The sequence below is a fragment of the Solea senegalensis genome, linkage group LG4 (genome assembly GCF_019176455.1).
Source record: "Solea senegalensis isolate Sse05_10M linkage group LG4, IFAPA_SoseM_1, whole genome shotgun sequence".
Taxonomy (NCBI): domain Eukaryota; kingdom Metazoa; phylum Chordata; class Actinopteri; order Pleuronectiformes; family Soleidae; genus Solea; species Solea senegalensis.
Genome location: NC_058024.1, coordinates 5,159,795 through 5,180,785, shown reverse-complemented (window position 1 = coordinate 5,180,785; position 20,991 = coordinate 5,159,795). Strand labels below are relative to the sequence as shown.

The following is a 20,991-nucleotide window of genomic DNA, read 5'->3' as shown; positions in this document are numbered from 1 at the left end:
TAAAGCTATTCACAGTGAGCTCATGAATCAAACATGTGACTTATGCATCAGGCCACATCCTCACATTCTCCACGTACAGCATGCAGACGGTGATTTATGGCTAGACAGTGGCCCTGCAGAGGTGTTGGATTCAATGAAATACAAGGGAAAACATCTGGAGAGGCGATTAGCTTCGAAATCACAGCTTGGGGCAGTTTGATAGCAATAGCTGATGCAAAGCTGAATGTGACATGCTCGCCCGTGTGCACAGAGTGACGCTGAGGCTCTCGCGCTGAACAGGCGGTGTGAACTGAGCCTGTTTATGTCACAGGACGATCGATATTAATAGTCCCACTTAAAGCACCAGCTAACAAGGCCTTAAATGAGCCTCTTCCATGCGCCCTTAATGTTTCCCACATGTAGAGGGCTTCGGTCCTGATGTTGACGTCCTCGCTCGGAGGCAGGAGAAAATCCGAATGTGGAAAATGAAAAAGGCCTTGATGGGATAAAGCTTCCATTTTCCAAAGCTGCGTGACACAGCCGGTGTGGCACAAGTCATTTTAGTCAAGGGTTATTGGTTAAGAAAGAGCATCGGCGGGGAGCATCTGAACAAGGTACCCCACCTCCACTCATTCCAGTCTTATAATAAGAACATGGCGAGGTGTGTTGAAACACAACACCGTCACTATTCATCTTCGCCCCCTTGATGCAACAATGACTAGCATGCAGTCTGCTTTTCATTTAAGGGAATTACCTTGGGGAGGCCAGCAGACGTCTCCTGGGCTGCTCTGTGTGTGTTCTCCTCATCCCCGCAGAGCTGTCTCATTAACACAGAACCCAGTGGTCTTGATTTAACGGATAACCCCATCACTGTCCCTTCTGAAACCTACTACATGGAAGCTAAAAAAAGAAAAAAAATAATGAGTCAAACACATAACAAAGACTCTGAAAACTGTTCCAGCAACACTCACTGCAGCTCAGGTCTCCCAAGTCTCTAATGAATGGCCGACTGTAATGTCGGTACACAGAGATAGGTGTCACGTGACGTGCAAGAAGCAGCGATAACTTATTATAATGTTTGCACTTCCTCCGGGATTATGTGACAGTGTGCGGTGTTTACCTAATAAGGGTTTTCACACAGTGAACTGACTGAAGCAAGACCTGCTGTCTCATTTAAGTTGGGAGTGAAGTACCCATTACTCGTTTCCTCTGTAAAACATGTTTCACAGCCACTGAGAAAGCCTAATTATTCAATCACCAGTAGGGAGGCTACTTCCTCCAGCGCACTTATGAGTTCAGGCGTCATCTCACCGGGGTGTGGCTTGCATCATTTACTTTTCATTAAGGCACGCTGTGAAACGGCATTGATTTCTCACTAAACCAGGAGTTTCCATGATGCAAGCTCATGGGTGGGTGAGGGGGAGCGATAAACGCGTCACCCGTCAGGAGCTGTCAGGAGCTGTCAGAGGACAGGATCCAGAGCCATGGCCAGGAGAGGCCAGGCCAGCCAGCTGTCACCTCCCTGACACCGGCTGAGACCATCCATCTGGCTGAGGGAGGCCCACCATGGGTGGAGAGAAACTCGCCAGATCCCACACTACATGCACATGCCAACAGGAATGTATACACACACACACACACACACGAGAGTAGACATTATTGTATGTGGATGATACATGGACTAACATTTATGCACGTACAATGACAGACATGTCGTCTTTTGTGCCGCACGGTGCCAAATGCCGGAGTTGTTTCGGGTGTTTAGGATAATCGTCAACAATCTGTGGTGTTGTCCGCATGAATCACTCCCTCACGGACAGATCTGAGAAGCAGAAGTGACAAGCTGCCATCAAGACACAAATAAACAATTAGAACATTTGGCTGTAAGACTCACTTTCACATACAAGTGACTCTCTGTCTCACTGAGGGAGCTTAACAGCGGGAGTTGTTTCTTTTCCATGCCCATCATTATGGGGTACATAAAAGTCCTGCGCTGGCAATAATATGTGCATGAGTGGCAAGCTTGTACTCCACTCCAAATTTAGACATGCCACAATAGTAGATCTATCTCTCCTTGTTATGGCTGACTGGGAGTTTTACTGCTGTAATACTCGTGTAAAGTAAAACAACAACATGGCTGCACACTGGCCAAGTGTGGAACACAACCGCCATGGCATGTTTAAATATGAGGGGTCAGTGGAGCTGCCAGACATATGGAGAACATTTGGATGTATTCAGACTCCACAGCCCGACCACAACAGACACAGACAGTGAGTTGTACATGTTGTTTTGGTAATATTTTATTTTCATAAAAATCTTAAATAGCCCACAATTGTCCCTGAAATTCAGAATCGATTTTTCACTGAAAGAAAGACGTTTTCTTTTCTGTTTTCTGGATTGTATCACTGACATTCCTGACATCGTTATTTGGACACGTGCTTCGAATTAATAATTATAATGAGTAAAAATGTCATTTCCGTCTCCTTGGTTGCATTTTACTCACTTAAACAAGACTCAATTAACCAAGTCACACACTTATGGGTGAACTTTCGTTCTCGTGTAGATAATTACTCAACAACATATTCTCTCAGAATGCATTTATAATTGTTGTGGACAATTAGCTTTGCAGCCAATGAATACAATACAATGCGCTGCATGCATATCATTTTTTTTTGGTGAGAAGACAAAACAGTCATTAAATACAACGGTAGACTGGCAACAATTACCGAGAGCTGCAGTGCCGACTCATTATTTCCTCCCACTGTTAACAGAGGTTGTTAAGTATTTAAGTAAGTGATTTTACACAAAAGCCTGGGAAAAAAAAAGCAGCTCAATGTGCATCTCTGTGCACTCAGATGCGCCATTTTATTTCGGTGAGGTCATCACAATTTCCTATCACACTCGTGATATGAGAGGCGACAGGGAGCCATGAGAACTGTTAGTGAAAGCACAGGCCAGACTCAGAGAGCTGGAGAGATCCATGATAATGTGATCTGATGACATAGTCGAGTGAGCTGTTCCCCTCTGGTGGTCTCACCATCGACCAACTCCGAGCCGGAGAGAGTACATTTTGTTTGCTTTGGCTTTAATCTCCTCCATCAGACAGTACCAGGCAGGCAGACAGGCAGGCAGGCGATATACGCTGCAAGTGTTTCCCATTTTGCCACAGGAGAATCGTGTCAGGTTGTTCTTGATTGTGCACGAGCACAGATGCGTCCGTGCGGCACACTGAGAGGCAGCTTGTTCGAATAAAGAACTGACAAAGCTTACAGTGACTCAACCGATGGGGCAAGTATTCACAGAAACACATATGCACATGACAACAGACAACAAAAACAAAGCAATTTTCTCTGCTGCATGTCAGAAACTGTCTGTCCGTGGCACTGAAACGATGCGTTGCCAGATTCTGAAAAGGGTAATTCATACTTCTTCTTTTTTTACTTTAAAGATAATTACAAATAATTTCAGAGTCGCTTAAAATTGTAATGAAATTGAAAACATAAGCTCTTTTGACAGCTCTGCCTGTAAAGTCACGTCTAACAACTCGTGCGGAGTTTATCCTTGACAAATTATAGCGTCATATGGTGGTAAGTGTGTTTGGGGGAGAAGAAAAAAAAAAAAGAGAACGTGAAACCAGATGATGAATGGTGCTCAATGAAACTTAATACATTTGTCAGTTAAAGCAAAACAGTGTTATCCCTCTATGACTACACTTACACCTGGTTTTGACACAAAAGTGTGTGTACTGTACGAGTATCCAGATTATAACCTCATCACGATCATGTGACATGATTACATTCACAGCTGGGATTAATACGACGCTTCCAGGGTCATCACTGAGATCAGATTGCTGTGCACAATGAGATCGGATTGTCTATTCAGCTCATGCTACATCCTCGATTGGTCTATTTTCAGGTGTCTTGTACAACACGAGGGCTATTACTTACAGGTTCATGGCTACTAGATGATATATCGCTGGTTTAGTCACATACTATTATTTCCTTTTCGCATTTCTCTCCTCGGTGCACAGGGTCATGTAGTCATGCGTCATCGTGCAGTCATGTGTCATCACCAGGCATAAATTGAATATACAGTATGTATATCTTTGCTTTGCAAGCGCTTCATCAATTTAAAACGTTTTCTTGATGAATAACACATGAGACCAATAAGAGTCTGTAGCCAACTCTGAGGCTTAAATCCAAAGATAAATATTAATCCTAATGTGCTGAGGTTGTGCTTCACGACAAGGTATTGGGACCAGAAAAAAAACTTTTAATCTCTCGAAAATAAAATCATAATATTAGGAGAATAAAGTCATAATATTATGAGATTTTTTTATCATTATCTAATGTATTATTATTATTATTATTATTATTATTAAACAGCAACAGAACACAGACATAACCAGCGTTATCCTTGCAGTCGACCACTACCCAGATGATTATCTCCAACCTGGTGTGATTCTTTCTTCCAAACAGACTCGCTTTCTTTCACAATCTTTTCAAAGTCCTGATGCTAAAGATAAAGAGGTGCTGATGTGCCAAAAATAGTAAGTACTTCTTTATTTGTGAAGCCCCAATCAAAATGCCACTTCACAAAAATGCTTCACGTTTCTCATCTGGACGCAGGTTTGCAGCTGATAATATGAGATTTTGCTTGAATAATAATAATGAATTTATTCTTATAATATTGCGACTTTATTCTCGAAAGATTGCAACTTTATTCTCATAATATTATGTATTTATTCTCAAAAGATTTTCAAAAAAATGTCTTCAGTTTGGCCCAAATACTCCGTCGTAGTGCTCATATAATAATAATGTACCATATTAGTTTTACAGGTACAGTATGTGGTCACAAACCAAATCAAACATGTTTGAATGCAATGATTAGCATGAATGTCTGTACCAATTTAAAAGTTGATCCAATGGTTGAAGCATTTCATTAAAAAAAATTCAGAGTAAATTAAATGCATAGGTTTGGGTAAAGCCACAAGTCAGTACCAAATCTTGTGACAGTCCAGTTTAGTAAATGTTGAATTGTGTTGATGTGACATTAAAGGAAATGCTCAGATATAGACAAAGAACCAGCAGACAGACTAGAAGCACTGGTGTGGCAAAAACAACAACTAATGTAAGCCAGTGTTCTCCATCCAGTCGTTTATTAAGGAGATTTGCCTCGTATGAAGTGTTTGGCTTATCTTCATACCTTGCTGTGTGTCCATACTGTTTCAATAACATGCACCAATTAGGTCAGGACCTACAGTCCCACCACAAAGATGAAAACGTGCACCATAGCAAATGCCCACGAGAAAGCGTTATGAAATCATGTCAAATGTTGCCTCGTCTTACAAAATAAAAAATATTCACATATTGACTCTATTATTGATGTTTGTGATGGAAATTTTAACCAAGATGCCGTGTGACAGATCCACCTTCAAGCCATAGCCAGGCCACAAGAGGATGCCTGAGACGCTGTAATTGGCGGGATTGCTGCATCGCTAAATGACAACGTTTTTGGATGTAATCAGTTGTCTGATGTTTACATTCCGAAGTCGATGGAAGAAATGTTCAAATCTTTTCAACATTTTAAATTCAACTTCAGACTTTATGGGTCCCAAGTTCTGACAGCAGCCAAATGTATGCTGAGCTTCAGGACAGTTATCGTGGGAAGGCGGCTGGCCTGAGCCATTCATTCCTCCACAAAAAAGAAAAGAAAAACGATTTCTGGTAATGTTTCCGTTATGTTCAGTTCAATTTTGCCCCAACAAGTAAATCTGCCAAATGAAGGAAAAAAAAATAATCTGGCAGTGTTTTGACATTAGAGTTCATGCAAGTCTTTTCTCAGTCAAATCAATACAGGATCTGTTTTGAACAAGTATCAGAGGCAAAGAGACAGGGAGGAAAAAGTGAATGAAATTGAAAAATGTATGACATTACTTATCAAAGAGAGACAGACTACAACATGTCTGAATGCCCTGATAACAGAGCTTTCTGGTGCAGAAAGGCAAAACTTTACAAATTAAAGTGCTGACAAAGTGAAATATGTAAACACATAGTGTATCAATCAAAACAGGTCAAAGGTCACAAATGCTTTAACTTTCTCACTCACTCAGGGACTTAATTAGCGCCAATTCACCTGACCCAATCATTCATTCACCTGTCTGTCCTCATCATTCACCTGTCTGTCCTCATCATTCACCGGTCACCATTCACCTTAACTCAGGTCAACATTTTCTTTTACTCACTAACGGATGTGATTTAAAAGGTAGCGAAGTACAGTACTTCCAAAAAAACACATACTTAAGTAAAATTACAAGCAATTACAAGTACACAAAAAACCTACATATATATGTATATGTATATGTATATATACATATATATATATATATATACACAGTATACATATATATGTGTATACACAACTAAGATTCATTCAGGAATATTTCCACCATGGGGTTTCATAAGAGTTTTGACACTTGTACACACCTTCATACAGCCAGGAGGTGGTCTAATATCCAGTGTTTATATTGCGGTTGCCAAATATGAACATGCCAACAAAGGTGCATCTAACAGTTCCCTCCCTGTGTAGTTAAAACACAACCAAATTCAAGATAACATCTTCAAATTAAGCCTCATTAGTGGAGTAACGACAACATTGTACTGTATGTGTTTAAATCACCACAACTATCTGGTCACAAGTGAGCTCTTTTTTTTTTTTATTGAGATCACTCTGAGCTGAGACACATTATATTGGTCTTTTCCCCCTTTTTTTTAAGTCTCATATTTGTAAAACTTATTATGTGGTTGCCTCTGTGAGTATAATAATATTCCTGCCTTGGGTATACTTGTATTTTACAGGACGACCAAGTGTTATCAGAAAATTAAAAGCATAGAGGTTGAGTTGTGAACATGACAATACCAGAGGGAAATGTTTTTAAATTTAGTCTAGTAATAACTATGACAAACACTGCCCTGTCATTACTCCTCCTATTGTAAAAGCAGAGTCCAAAGGAATTAATAAAAGTTATTCATTTATAGAGACAGGAAAGGGAGATTACTTCAATACAAGGTTCAACCACTCAATTTATCCACATAATTATGTTGGGCACCACGTTCGCAATATGATCTAGAAAGAGCCAAGGACATTTATTGAGCTGATATTAATTGATTTGGCCTATCTACCCAGTCTGCTCAGAGCAGTGGAGCTGCACCGAGGTGCTGTCCTAACTCTGCATAAAAATAAATGAGAAGCCATGGGGCTAGTCTCTAAAGTCGAGGGATATTGTTCAATTTCACATCAGCCCTCCAGGAGGCGATTTAAACAAGCCAGCATGCTAATCAACCTGGTATAAAAGGCAGTTCTGGAGGGTGACGCCCCCCCCAACACCCCTCGCTTCTATTACAGCACGGCCAAAGATGACCTAAAGATTCTGAGCGGGAAAGTGTAATTGGGCCGGTGTTTGAGAGAACATTGCACTCTAGTGTACTATAAATGTACAATGAGGGAAAATTAAATGACCTTTCCCGCATTCAAAAGCACTTCCTGCACAGTGGCACAGCATGGGCTGCCATTCTGTTTGTCACACTTTTCAATATCGAGGAAAACCAGAAAAAAAAAAGAAGGAGAAAGATAAGCACTAAAGGTGTTGGCATGGAAAGACAGAGCATCGCTGCAAGGCACGGCATGAGCGGAGAGGATGTGAGCCTCCCTGCTGCCATCAACACGTCTCAGTGGAACCACATTGTGACCCTCGTCTGAAGAGGCGCAGCCTTATCGCCACAAATAATTCAATACTCTTAATATTTCCTTCAGTATTTGTTTGCGGCCACAGAAATGTGATAGTGTTCATTCTCTGCTTGTGTGCTGAACCCACGGGTCAGGTGGTACTAGATCACAGACGTCTCCGTGACTCAGAGGTTAAAATAATCTGGCTTTTTTTTTTTTTCACATGGCCCAAACAGTGCCCTTAGAAATCTACAACAGCTTGACATACAGCACCGAGTGAACGTGGATTATATGCATTTACATCACAGAGCTGTTTTACAGTGGCTGTCGTGTTGCTCCTCTTTGAATGACTTACTCGTGCAAAATGCTGTGTCCAATAAGACTAATTTTATTAAAACAAGCTTCTCTTAATTGTGTCCTTGAATGATTTCCAAATGAAACATTCCTTACAAAATGATTGTATATTAAAACACGCTGTCCTGAATACAAGAAACAAATAACAGACAGATCATTGCACCATTGCTTCAGCAGTAAATTCCTGAAGACCGACACTTCAGAATTATATTTTCTACTTTGTATTTGTTAACTCAGCCTTTACAACCAAAAGGTCCCTCAACTGCAACAGATGAAGGAGCTAAAAAGGACTAATAGCCCAAAAATCTGCAAGTGAGTGGATATAAAGACTGACAAACACTGCCCCCTATTGACATAAAAATATAATGACAAATACATGAGCAATGAGTGTTTTATTGTCTGTCAGTAATAGATTGTCAGTGTTATGCAAATCTACACATTACCTCTTCTTAGGCTGTCAAAAAAAGACAGCAGTATATTTGTGTATGTGGTTTCTTAATAGAAACTATAGTGGCACTGTTCTGAATCAAAATTACAAACAATTAATAATAATCAGTGCTGAAAAACACACCCAGCCCTTATATATTATCAGATCAAAAGATCAGTGGATAGTGTTTAAAAACATTACATTTTTTTACAAGAATAAAATGGTATGATAAAACTTGTGTTTCCTCAGAACAGTCCTGCCCCTGTGTTTGTGTTATTTGTTGTCCTTTACATTATCTGCGAGGAGGCTTAATGCAGAGGTGTGTTTGTTCTTTGGAATCTAGAGACATGGTGAAAATTACAAAAATAAAATAGAAGGCAACTGTATAAAAAAACATTTCATTCCTCTGTTACTTATGTTTTCCTCTGAATGCTCAGAATCTTAACATTATATCATCCGTGGATTTAGTATGGTACCAACAACTGTTACTGATTTGAATTGTGACTCTTAAAAACAGATAAAGATACATCGGTTTTCAGTCAACCTTGTACCTTCTCCTTTTTTCAGTTGAATGTCGACCTTTGTTTTCTGAGGCTCTTCTTCAGTGCTAACTTTGACATCATTTTTTTCTTGTTGTGCGAACACCTAGTCGTCAATTTCAGTTTTCATTTCTCTCTCTTTATCCTCACTCATGTTGAGGCTGCCTGTCTTTTCTTCCTTTGGGCCGCATTGGTCCTTTTTGTTTTCCTCAGCTGTATCTTCACCTTCACCCTCACCCTTTTCTAAATCTGCTGTGTCGCAGGCTGATTGTTCCTCGGACTCCTCCGACTTGGGCCTTCTCATATTTTCTGGTCCTTGCTCTGGATCTGCATGGGCCTCATTGTTCAGAGTTTTAGAGTCATCAGGTTCTGTTTGTGTGGGACTCTGATGAGGCTGCTGAGAGGCATCTAAATACAGATCCTCCTCTGAATCCATTTCTTCCACCTTCGGATTACTTTTATGATCTGATTCACTTTCATCTTTAGAAAGTGCTTTGTCCAAGTCTCCCTGGTCGTCTTTACTTGTGTGCATTTCATCCTGAGACAAGTTTGGGTCTTGTGCATGTAAAGCAGTTTCTGATCCTCTTGATGATGGCTGCTTCTTCACCGAGCCTGTTGAGTGAGACTCTCTGACATTTTCCTCTGAAGTTTCATCAGTAACCTGGTCTGAGTTGGCACCTTCCCTAGTTCTCATATCGGGAGAGCTTTGGGTCAAAGGTGGACACTTATCAGCAGTGGGAGGAGAATTGCCCTTTGCAGGAGGAGACTCTGCCTCTTCATTTTCATCTTCCTTTTTCTCCGATTCTGAAACAGATTATTTTTTAAAAAAGTGCAATTCAATTCGTATCAAAGCTTTATATTCACAATTCCTTTTCATTTTTTAATCACTATAGTACTGTCCAGCTAAACATATGCTTAACATACCTCATCAAAGAGCACAGCTAGCTGTTATTGCTGACTATTATTATTAGCTTTTCCATCTGAACAGACTGGCAGCAGTCATTTCAGAGAGACACGCGTATGACGCAATGACATGTGCTAAACATAATCTGAGTTGATTTGTATCAATAAGTATGATTTACTTTTCATAGGGAGAAACAAAGTTTGAATAGTGTGGTTTCCAAACCTGGCTGTTCAAGAAATGGTTCCACATCAGACTGTGTGTCCTTAGTGATGTCCAACTCACCAGCTGGGTCTGGTTCCATCTCGTTCCCTAAATGTCTTCCCAACTGATCTTCGTTGACATCTGCTTTGTCTTTGCTGATGGAACTGTCCTGATCCGGCTTTATACCAAGCGGGGATGGAGAAGATACAGCTCCCTCATCCTGGTCTGTGTTCTTCTCTAAACCTAAAACATAAAGACAGATTCAGAGGAGCTGAAGGTCAGTCTGAGGAGGAAGCAACATCATTTCATTTTCAATTTCAATTTCAGACATGTTGGTCAGCTTAGGTTTCACTTTTCTGTCACATATTATACATGAGCAGATTTTAATGTTAACAAAAGCCAACAATCTCATTAACCTGTTAATAATTATATTAAATTGATTGTCTTTAATGAATTATAAAATCTGATCTCAGGTAATCAATGTTTTTGAATGTTACTGGAATCAAGCATGCATCTTATTGATTACAAAGTAATTAATCACATGCATAGTTGATACAAAAATCACCTCTCTGTGTGTCTGGAGGTGAAGATTGTCCATTACTCTTTGGAGTAAATTTATCAACTTGTTGTTTGACATGACCTGCAAACAGTCACAATTGGTTTAATGCATCTGTTACACGACTTTTTACTATACATCAGTGGTGATAAACATGTTTTCTCAGGGTAACCTTTTTTTGGTGTCTCATCTTGTAAATCTGTGTTATGATCTGTAAAATAAATTAAAATTGAGAATGCTGTGGTTAATTCTGCAATTGTATCCCCTTGTTCTCTTATTAATTTAAACATCAATTCATTATTAATTAAAACAGAAGCACAAGTCATGGACATTTATTAAGAACTTTTGTATCATATTTAATTATTGGAGAATAATAGATCCCCAACACTCCTTCATAAAACAATGCAGACCAGAGAGCACGTTAACCTGTCTTTACCTTCTCCATGTCTGTGTCCATTGTCCTTGTCTTTATTGTGACTGGTAACACCAGCTTCCATATTACCGTCACCTTGGAAACGGTCAAGTGGTTGATGAGAGGGGAGTGTGGATGCTTGGTCCAACAGAGGCTTTGATTCTTCAAAAGCCAAAATGAAAAGGTTCAAATATATTGTAATAAGACAGAAATCACAAACTATTGACTCTTCAATTTAGAGCACTGTTCGTCTTTAGAGGTATGTGCACTTGAATTGGTTTCTAGCCCTGATCTGCAGCAAACTTCACACAAATTCATCTAACATCAAACACACTCCTGATCAAAATTCTAAGACCAGTTGAAAAATGGCAAGAATTTACATTTTGCACTGTTGGATCTTAGAAAGGTTCCAAGTAGTGCTTCAAAATGCAAAAAGAAGAATGTTTGGTTTTCTCGTGCAAACCCCAAACAGGCAATTTTGTGCCGTTGAAGGAGACGAGGCCTTTGAAGACGTTTTTTTGTTCTTAAAACCTTTCTCTTGCAGATGCAGTCTAATGGTTATGGGGCTGCAGTTGGCACCTGTAACAAGCTTAATTTGGGCCGAGGATCGTCCCGTGTCTTGACGGACAGCCATTTGGAGCCTCCGGCTCAGGCCCGGTGACATTTTTTGGGGTCTACCGCTTGACTTTTTTGTTCCATAACCCTCAGGATCTTTTAAGAAGTTTAAAATGACTGTCTTAGTGCGATCTTTTGCCTTTGCCATCAGGAGGTCATGACAGTGTGAAAATGGCACTGAATCCACATTTTTGCAAAGATTTAGGCTTTTAAAGGCTGTGGTCTTAAACTTTTGATCAGCTGATGAACAGCCTATTACAGTTTAATGGTTGTTTGCAATAAATTGCTTACTCAAATTTATATTTGTCTCTTTCCCATTTCTTCTTTCTGCATTTTGAAGCACTACTTAGAACCTTCTTAAGATACAACATGGCACCTATAACATGTGCTAAACATAATTTGTGTCGATTTGTATCAATAAGTATGATTTACTTTTCATAGGGAGAAACAAAGTTTGAATAGTGTGGTTTCCAAACCTGGCTGTTCAAGAAATGGTTTCACATCAGACTGTGTGTCCTTAGTGATGTCCAACTCACCAGCTGGGTTTGGTTCCATCTCGTTCCCTAAATTTCTTCTCAACTGATCTTCGTTGACATCTGCTTTGTCTTTGCTGATGGAACTGTCCTGATCCAGCTTTCTACCAAGAGGGGATGGAGAAGATACAGCTCCCTCATCCTGGTCTGTGTTCTTCTCTAAACCTAAACCTAAAACATAAAGACAGATTCAGAGGAGCTGAAGGTCAGTCTGAGGAGGAAGCAACATCATTTCATTTTCAATTTCAATTTCAGACATTTTGGTCAGTTTAGGTTTCACTTTTCTGTCACATATTATACATGAGCAGATTTTAATGTTAACAAAAGCCAACAATCTCATTAACCTGTTAATAATTATATTAAATTTATGTCTTTAAATGAATTATGAAATCTGATCTCAGGTAATCAATGTTTTTGAATGTTACTGGAATCAAGCATGCATCTTATTGATTACAAAGTAATTCATCACATGCATAGTTGATACAAAAATCACCTCTATGTGTGTCTGAAGGTGAAGATTGTCCATTACTCTTTGAATTAAATATAGCTACGCATCCTTTGACATGACCTGCAAACAGTCACAATTGGTTTAATGCATCTGTTACACGATTTTTGTCTATACATCAGTGGTGATAAATATGTTTTCTCAGGGTAACCTTTTTTTGGTGTCTCATCTTGTAAATCCATGTTATGACCTGTAAAATAAATTAAAATTGAGAATGCTGTGGTTAATTCTGCAATTGTATCCCCTTGTTCTCTTATTAATTTAAACATCAATTCATTATTAATTAAAACAGAAGCACAAGTCATGGACATTTATTAAGAACTTTTGTATCATATTTAATTATTGGAGAATAATAGATCCCCAACACTCCTTCATAAAACAATGCAGACCAGAGAGCACGTTAACCTGCCTTTACCTTCTACATGTCTGTGTCCATTGTCCTTGTCTTTATTGTGACTGGTAACACCAGCTTGCATATTACCGTCACCTTGGAGACGTTCAAGTGGTTGATGAGAGGGGAGTGTGGATGCTTGGTCCAACAGATGCTTTGATTCTTCAAAAGCCAAAATGAAAAGGTTCAAATATATTGTAATAAGACAGAAATCACAAACTATTGACTCTTCAATTTAGAGCACTGTTCGTCTTTAGGGGTATGTGCACTTGAATTGGTTTCTAGCCCTGATCTGCAGCAAACTTCACACAAATTCATCTAACATCAAACACACTCCTGATCAAAATTCTAAGACCAGTTAAAAAATGGCAAGAATTTACATTTTGCACTGTTGGATCTTAAGAAGGTTCCAAGTAGTGCTTCAAAATGCAAAAAGAAGAATGTTTCTCGTGCAAACCCCAAACAGGCAATTTCTCTCGCAGATGCAGTCTAATGGTTATATGGGGCTGCAGTTGGCACCTGTGACAAGCTTAATTTGGGCCGAGGATTGTCCCATGTCTTGACGGACAGCCATTTGGAGCCTCCGGCTCAGGGACGGTGACATGTTTTGGGGTCTACCACTTGACTTTTTTGTTCCATAACCCTCAGGATCTTTTAAGAAGTTTAAAATGACTGTCTTACTGCGTCCAACCTCAGCAGCAATGGCACAGCGCGTTAGGCCTTGCTGATGCAGCTCAACAACCCGACCGTGTTAAAAGAGAGACAGCTTTTTTGCCTTTGCCATCAGGAGGTCATGACAGTGTGGATACCTGACAGAAAATGGCACTGAATCCACATTTTTGCAAAGATGTTGGCTTTTAAAGGCTGTGGTCTAAAACTGCAATAAATTGCTTACTCAAATTTTTTTTGTCTCACTCCCATTTCTTCTTTTTGCATTTTGAAGCACTACTTAGAACCTTCTTAAGATCCAACAGTGCAAAATGTAAATTCTTGCAATTTTTCAATGGGTTTTAAAATTTTGATCAGGAGTGTGTTGCAGTCCCATGTCTTGAACTGACCATTGAAAAGAAACAATATCATACCTGCTGGTGACCTCTGCTCCTCATCTTTGTTTGTTGTTGTTTTTGTTTTAGCAAAACAAGCTGGACAGGGGAAAGAAGCCGTAAGTTCTTGGTTAATACATTACAACATGGCAGTAGCAGCAGTGGCTTATGTTTCAGAACTGCACTTCAACAGCTTTATATTGCTGCATATTAAACTGTCACACCTAGTTTTGGTAAAGCATCAATTAGTTTTACTGTACCTTTTCTCTTTAGTTTGCAGAACACTATGGCCAACACCACACATACGAGCACAATAAAGATAGTGACAAGGCTGGCAACCAGGGCTACAGGTGAATCTTCAAAAACACCAAAACACAAAAGTCACAATTATAGCAATTCTGTATTACATTACAGTACATCCGTTACACATGTGGTACTTTTACAGTGAAACATCAGTGTATGTTTTTGAACATGATCTTGTAGTCCGTCATGTTATTGCACCTTGTGTTTGCACACAGCTCATACATTTATTCCATTATCATCACTATTATTGTTTACAGACATGTGTACATATAATGTGTGTGTTTGATTTTCTGTCAACATTGAAAATAAATTAAGTCTGCAACGCTTGAGCGATCAAAAAACTCTGCTTCAAATTCAGTGTTGTGTTTTTAATGAAACTCAAAACATTTGGTGACTAAATTCTATAAACAAATCAATTTCTGAAATGAATCATCGTGAAATGACAAACACTTGAGTGAAAACTTACCAGAGTAGCAGCTCTTTGATGTGAATGTAGCCTTTTCATTTGTCAGAGGGTTGCTCACCACGCAAGTATGTATTTGATCAGCATCTTCATCCTCCAAATTTATTGTTAACTTTGGGCCCGGCAGCACATTTCCACGTGATTGCCACTCATACTTCAGTATGGACCGAGGGTGTGTGGGTTCTGCGGAGCATGTCAGCGTTGCCTGGGTCCCATGTGTATTAGAGCTGCCATTACTCATGTTACAGGAAATGGTAGGCTTGGCAACCCTGTCTATATGAATGTATAATTAAATTACAATCACATACATAACATTCAACAAGACATTAAAAGCAAATGAAGTAGTGTCTCAAAAGTAACACATACTGGTGCTGCAGTTAAAATGTCCACAAGGACTTTTATACTATATGTCATTATTAAATTATTTAGCTACAGAATGCAGGAACTCATCAAACTGTACACTGTTTATATGTTAGTGAAAAACCTACCTATGACCTGTAATTCATAGCGAAAATGATACAGCTGCTTTTCCCTGTACGCTTCCAATTCATATTCTCCACTATCTTCAGATGTGACGTCTGTGATATCTAGTTCTGCAGTGACCCAGTCGAGAATGACTCTGCGTTGATATTTGCCGTACACGTCCTCTTCCTTGCCATTAAATTCCACCACTTTGTTGCCATTGTGTTTCCACAGAATTTCATCGGGTTGTCCAGGGATCTCTGGTGGTCGCAGTTGGAAGGTCTGCCCTTGGAGGACATATGTAGGCTGTCCAGAAACTATAGACACAGAGAATAGGAAAGTGTGGATACATGCAGGATGATATGAGGAAAAGTGCATTAACACAAGACCTCTGTGATTTTTAGTTATTATAATTTACTACACATATTATGCATAACAGAATAGTTGTAGAAAACCCTCTTCTTCATTAGGCTTCTTCCTTCCGGGCACAGCGTCTCTTCCTTATCACTTCTGTTGCTATTCTTCTGTCACACATCGCCCTTGTCACTCACTCTACCCTACCTACACTCTCTTCTTCACCTCTTTTACACTGTCAATTGCTTTGGATGGTTGACCCCGGGTTTTTAAACTCATCCACTTTCGCTTACACCACACCGTCACTTGTCACTCTGTCTTGCTCCTACTAACCTTCATTCCTCTTCTCTCCAGTGTATACCTCCAGCTCTCCATTCTCTCTCCCCCTGTCATCTACTCTCACTAAAGATTACAATATCATCCGTAAACACAACATGTCCATCACAAATACAAACAAGACGCTGTGAACATCCAGGAAATGGACATTGAGATGGTAACATCTTACACATACCTGGGTGTTCACATTAACAATAAACTGGACTGGTCTGATCATGCTGCTGCACTTTACAGGAAGGGTCAGAACAGACTCTACCTGTTAAGGAGACTAAAGTCTTTTGGAGTGCAGGAGAACTCCTTAGGAGAACTAAGGAAGTGAAAATTCCCATGTTCAACCTTTGTTTATTTTTTTTAATATAATCTTAGTGTTAATATCTTTATATATTGCACATTTTTGGTAATGCATGTTTATTATTTTTGTCTTTACTGTCTTTGCTACGGTAACAATGTAACTGTCCCCACTTAAGGAAAGGACTATCTTATCTTATCAGAGCTGATCCCTGATGTAACCTCACCCTCATGTCCTTCACCACTCTCACATAGTCCACTGCCACTCCTAACTTCATCATAAAATATCAGTTCCTCTTGGCACACAATCATAAGCTTTCTCCACAACTCCACAAAGACACAGACACACAACTCATCAACACTCAAAGCAAGAAAATCGCATCTGTGGCATTCTTTTTTTAGCATGAACTTCTTTCCTTCACCAAGCTTCTTACTCTTTATAGTATGGCAGATTCAATTCAATTTTGTTTGTATAGCGCCAATTCATAACACAGAGTATCTCAGGGAACTTTACATGGTAAACAACTATTACAAAGAAACCCAACAGGAACACAATGAGCAACTTTATGCGTCTGTAATTTACTACAGTTCTGCACATCACCTTTGTGTTTGAAAACCAGTACCACTATACTTCGTCTCCATTACGAAAGGATTCTCTCACTCTCAAAGAGTGTGTGAAACAATGTGGTCAAAAAGTCCACTGCTATCTTTCCTAGACATCTACATACCTCCACACGGCATCGCAACCAACTGCCTTTCCACTCCTGGGACACTATCTCCGCCATCTGTCCTCCTCTCTCTCTCTAATTGAACTTATTCCTCAGCTCCTCATAGTACTCCTTCACACTCTGTTCACTTGTTAGAACATTTCCATCAATGTCCTTAATCACATACTTAATCACTCTAACCTGCTGCACATCCTAGTCATTTTCTCCTTCCTGATTGTGCACTCTCCCATACAACTCATTATAAGCCTTTTTTTATACCTTTTTGTGGTTGCATAAAATATAAATGGAGGTAAACAGTTAATCTGAGTCACGTTTATAATGTTCAGTCTTCATGAGTCATGAGTCAGGTGCTCATTCAAATTCACTAACCAGTTTCGATACAGTTAGTATTGGTTGTAAAACTCTTAACTGTGATATAAGAAAATTTATTTTCTTTTGTTGTTTAGAATGTAATAATAAGAAAAAATATATATCAAGGATTTTGGCCTTCAACCTTGTGATCATTGCATGACCACGTTATGGAACCTCAATCATATGACCGACAAGTGGGTGTATAAAGTGGCATAAAAATAGGCAACGTGTTCAAGTATCTTAGCCTATATATAACCACTAAAATGGTGTTTCTCACATCAGTGTCCTCCACTGTTGAGCAGATATTCATTAACTTGTGCTTGGCATCACAGAGATAATGAATTAAAAACTGAAATGATTTGTTGATTAATCAAATTAGTCAACTTTTTAGACATCATTGATGCATCTAGCATTACGCATGTTCTTGCTAAACAGAGTCAGACTAGACTGGCAGCCTTGTCAGTGTGTTTTTTTTTGGTTCAGCAGCAATAATAGGGATTGCTGTGATTGGCACTTTAGCTTCAACTAATTAAAAGATGACAATTCACATGTAAACGGCCTTAGCAAATGGCTAACTTCTTCCATAAGCAAGACACCATGGACTGACAACACAGGGACCATGTGTACCTTCTTCTCAGAAACTTGTTCTTGAGCCATCATTATGCTTGTCAGCAATAACATTAATATCACATATATCGATGCATTTACTCTACAGAACATGCTAGATTCCAATGTCAAAAAGGTTCTATGGAAAACTCTTTCTTGGTTTTCTGAAAGGACCTACTTTTTTTATTATGAATAACCTTGTGGGCTTGAGGGCAACAACATCAGCTATCAATAAACCAGACATTATGGGGAAACAGCATTGTGAATGCAGTCTAAATAACTGCTCAGGAGACTGCAGAGAAAGATGCACATTCACATCCAGCACAAGAAACCACTCTTACACAAAGACAGGAGTTGCAATCTGCCCTCCATTTCACACCATCTATCACACAGGGCTCAGGTAACACATTTCAACTGACCACTTCCCACCCCACAAAGAAGACCATGTGGATATAAGGTTATAATGTAATACAATTAAATACAAGTCAATCTAACAGTACAAAACTAGAGCGAAAAAGCACGACAGAGAACAGCCTCTGGGTCAGAATATAAATAAAAAATAAGCTACAACAGAGAGAGTAAAGCATGATACTTGCAGGATCTGTACATGATTTATGATTTTTAGGATAAAAGTGACATTTCATTATCTGCATATTAAAAAAGGGTGGCACAGGGAGTTTAGATGCCAATAAACTGAAAAAGCTGGTAAGACAAGTGAGCTCTGTGGTGGGGATGGAGCTCAACAGTGTGCAGACAGTGACAGAGGATGAGATTGAAGCTGAATAGCCATTATGGACAAGACAACCCTTCTGTATGATAAATAGGCTTATATTTCCTCTGCTTATATTGTTAATATGGGGGGAGGGGGAGGTGCAAGTTTTGAGGTATATTCTTGAAATTTTTAACTTGTAAATGTATTCTTATTTTATTTGTATTCTTTAACTGTGTAATTTTATTCTTAGGTCTATTTGTACTTATTTTCATAGTTTTTAACTTTGTAAAAAACTGCTGCTATAACATTCGTTACCTTTGTACACTGGAGCGCTGTGACGAAAGAATTTCCCGCAAGGGATTAATAAAGTATATTCTATTCTATTCTCATCCCCTCTGTGCTGAACTGAGGCAGTTCATGAGCAGGTTCAGCTACAGACTCAAGTTTTAGAGGATATTCCATTAAAAAACAGGACAAACTGTCACCTTATATTGCTTATGTTGCATATATAGTAGTTATGTTACCTTATTTACTCGCCCTACATTTTGTTTATCTCTAATTACTTTTTGCTGCTACCCTTTGGAAGGCAGTGTCAATTTGAATTTGCCAGTTGAGCTGCCCATTGTGTGAGAATTAGTGACATTCAAAGGAAAGACCGCAGATAATAACAAACTGAAGACTCACCTGCTCACCCCGCCCTTCCCACAGTTTTTTTAGGTAGCTATGGTAGCCGTAGCATGCCAAATATGGTAAAAAGTTTCCGCATCAAAGCATGAAACATGCACTCTGCATTCGGGCTGTTAATATCATGGCGACAAAAGATGGTAGTCTCCATATAGCAAGGCCCTTATTTACAAAATGGCTTATTCTAAATCTATGAAAATGTAATTATGTCATTATATACTTGCATGAACATTTGTACGAACAGTATGTTAAACTTGACACAAATACTACGAGCTTAAATATGCAGATTGAAAGTTCAATGAAAGAACAATCTCAAGGTGTGTCTTTAGATAAATCAGAAATTATATATAAAAGGATAAAGCCAACTCTTCTGAGCCATAGACCTGTTATTGCCTGTTCTTACACAATCGAACTTGTTCATACTCTTAGGATAAATATATAGGTAAATCATTTACTGTCTGTTGTCTCTCTTCCCGTTTTCATGTCCAAGTGGGAAAATAAATCACTACAATGGCAAACAACTCACCTACGCAGGACGTAAGGACACACCAGGCCAGGAAGAAGCGACGAACCATTTTCACGACAGCATGTAACTCACAGGTATGCGGCCGCCATGTAACTTATACGGTCACTTTTCTGGTCGATGTAAGGTGTTGTCATTCCCGAAATGTAGAGTCGGGAAGGTAAAACCTTAAAACTTTTAAAACAAAACTCCCCGCAGTACCTGCGAACGTGAAGCGACAGGTGCGTTTGCACACACTTCACAAGAATTCCAGAGTGAAAGTTATTTTCACCCAGTTGCGACACCGCAGTTTCCGGTGTCTTGGAATGTAGAACTTCACAATAAAGCGTGTTTTAAAAGGTCTTCACACTTCAACACAATAACAGCCGGAAACGGAGTGTGTAAATGTCCCAAATACCCAAATGTTGTTTTTCCCTCTGCTCTCCAGATGAAAATAATGTGAAACTTATCTTCCCCTCTCGCTCGCCATCATGCCCTGACCTGTCCAGTCCTCTTCATGGCGCGTGTTTGATTACGTGTAGGACGCTAGAGGGGGACAAGTGCTTTTTTTCTCAATTCAATTAAACTTTATTGATCGCTAAAATGTTATGAGAACTGTGAGCCGTTGTAAAACCTTACCAAAAGTAACAGAGTAATGCAGCGTTTGGTAACGGACACGGAGTTAGTGTATTCACCTTACATTATTAGTTACTGAATAAAGTCGTTACATAACGCGTTACTACCCAACACTGATCGCAAGCCAACAGTCCAGCCATTCTGAAAGCAGACAAGACCTCATAATAGAAATACAACAAACATTATATAGAATTCAGATGATGGGACTCACAGTAATATGTTTATGGATACCAGCACACATTGGGGTTAAAGGGAACAAAATAGCAGACAAGGCGGCAAATGCAGCAACAGTACCTAATAATATAGATTTATTTCAATGTCAAAAATACCAAACGGAGAGAGAAGTAATGATTGAGAGTTGAGAGACATTGAGGAGGAATTG

At 39.3% G+C, this 20,991-nt stretch overlaps 1 protein-coding gene across 11 annotated transcripts; it reads right to left on the bottom strand.

The window, feature by feature from the left end:
- Window positions 1–8,071: 8,071 nt before the first annotated feature.
- Window positions 8,072–20,479, bottom strand: LOC122768643 (protein starmaker-like). Of its 11 annotated transcripts, none has more exons than XM_044024787.1 (14): window positions 19,998–20,478; window positions 15,439–15,729; window positions 14,954–15,223; window positions 14,445–14,540; window positions 14,224–14,283; window positions 13,166–13,303; window positions 12,902–12,940; window positions 12,739–12,813; window positions 12,249–12,416; window positions 11,122–11,259; window positions 10,858–10,896; window positions 10,694–10,769; window positions 10,211–10,377; window positions 8,072–9,828 (listed from the first exon to the last, which is right to left on the bottom strand). In XM_044024787.1, the coding sequence occupies exons 1-14, from the start codon at window positions 20,044–20,046 to the stop codon at window positions 9,131–9,133; spliced, it is 2,304 nt and encodes a 767-aa protein (XP_043880722.1). In that variant the 5' UTR covers window positions 20,047–20,478; the 3' UTR covers window positions 8,072–9,130. The 11 variants fall into 11 exon arrangements, with proteins under 11 accessions (XP_043880722.1, XP_043880723.1, XP_043880725.1 ...); XM_044024788.1 differs by having other exon boundaries at window positions 10,211–10,372; window positions 10,695–10,769; window positions 19,998–20,477; XM_044024790.1 differs by lacking the exon at window positions 10,694–10,769 and having other exon boundaries at window positions 10,211–10,372; window positions 19,998–20,477.
- Window positions 20,480–20,991: the final 512 nt, after the last annotated feature.

Excerpts from the sequence above, each read along its gene's own strand:
- LOC122768643 (XM_044024787.1), bottom strand. The coding sequence starts at position 20,046 with ATGGTTCGTCGCTTCTTCCTGGCCTGGTGTGTCCTTACGTCCTGCGTA. Across the intron at positions 13,304-14,223 it reads GGAGCAGAGGTCACCAGCAG|AATCAAAGCATCTGTTGGAC; the intron begins GTATGATATTGT and ends TGGCTTTTGAAG. Across the intron at positions 12,417-12,738 it reads ACCTTCAGACACACATAGAG|GTTTAGGTTTAGAGAAGAAC; the intron begins GTGATTTTTGTA and ends TTTATGTTTTAG.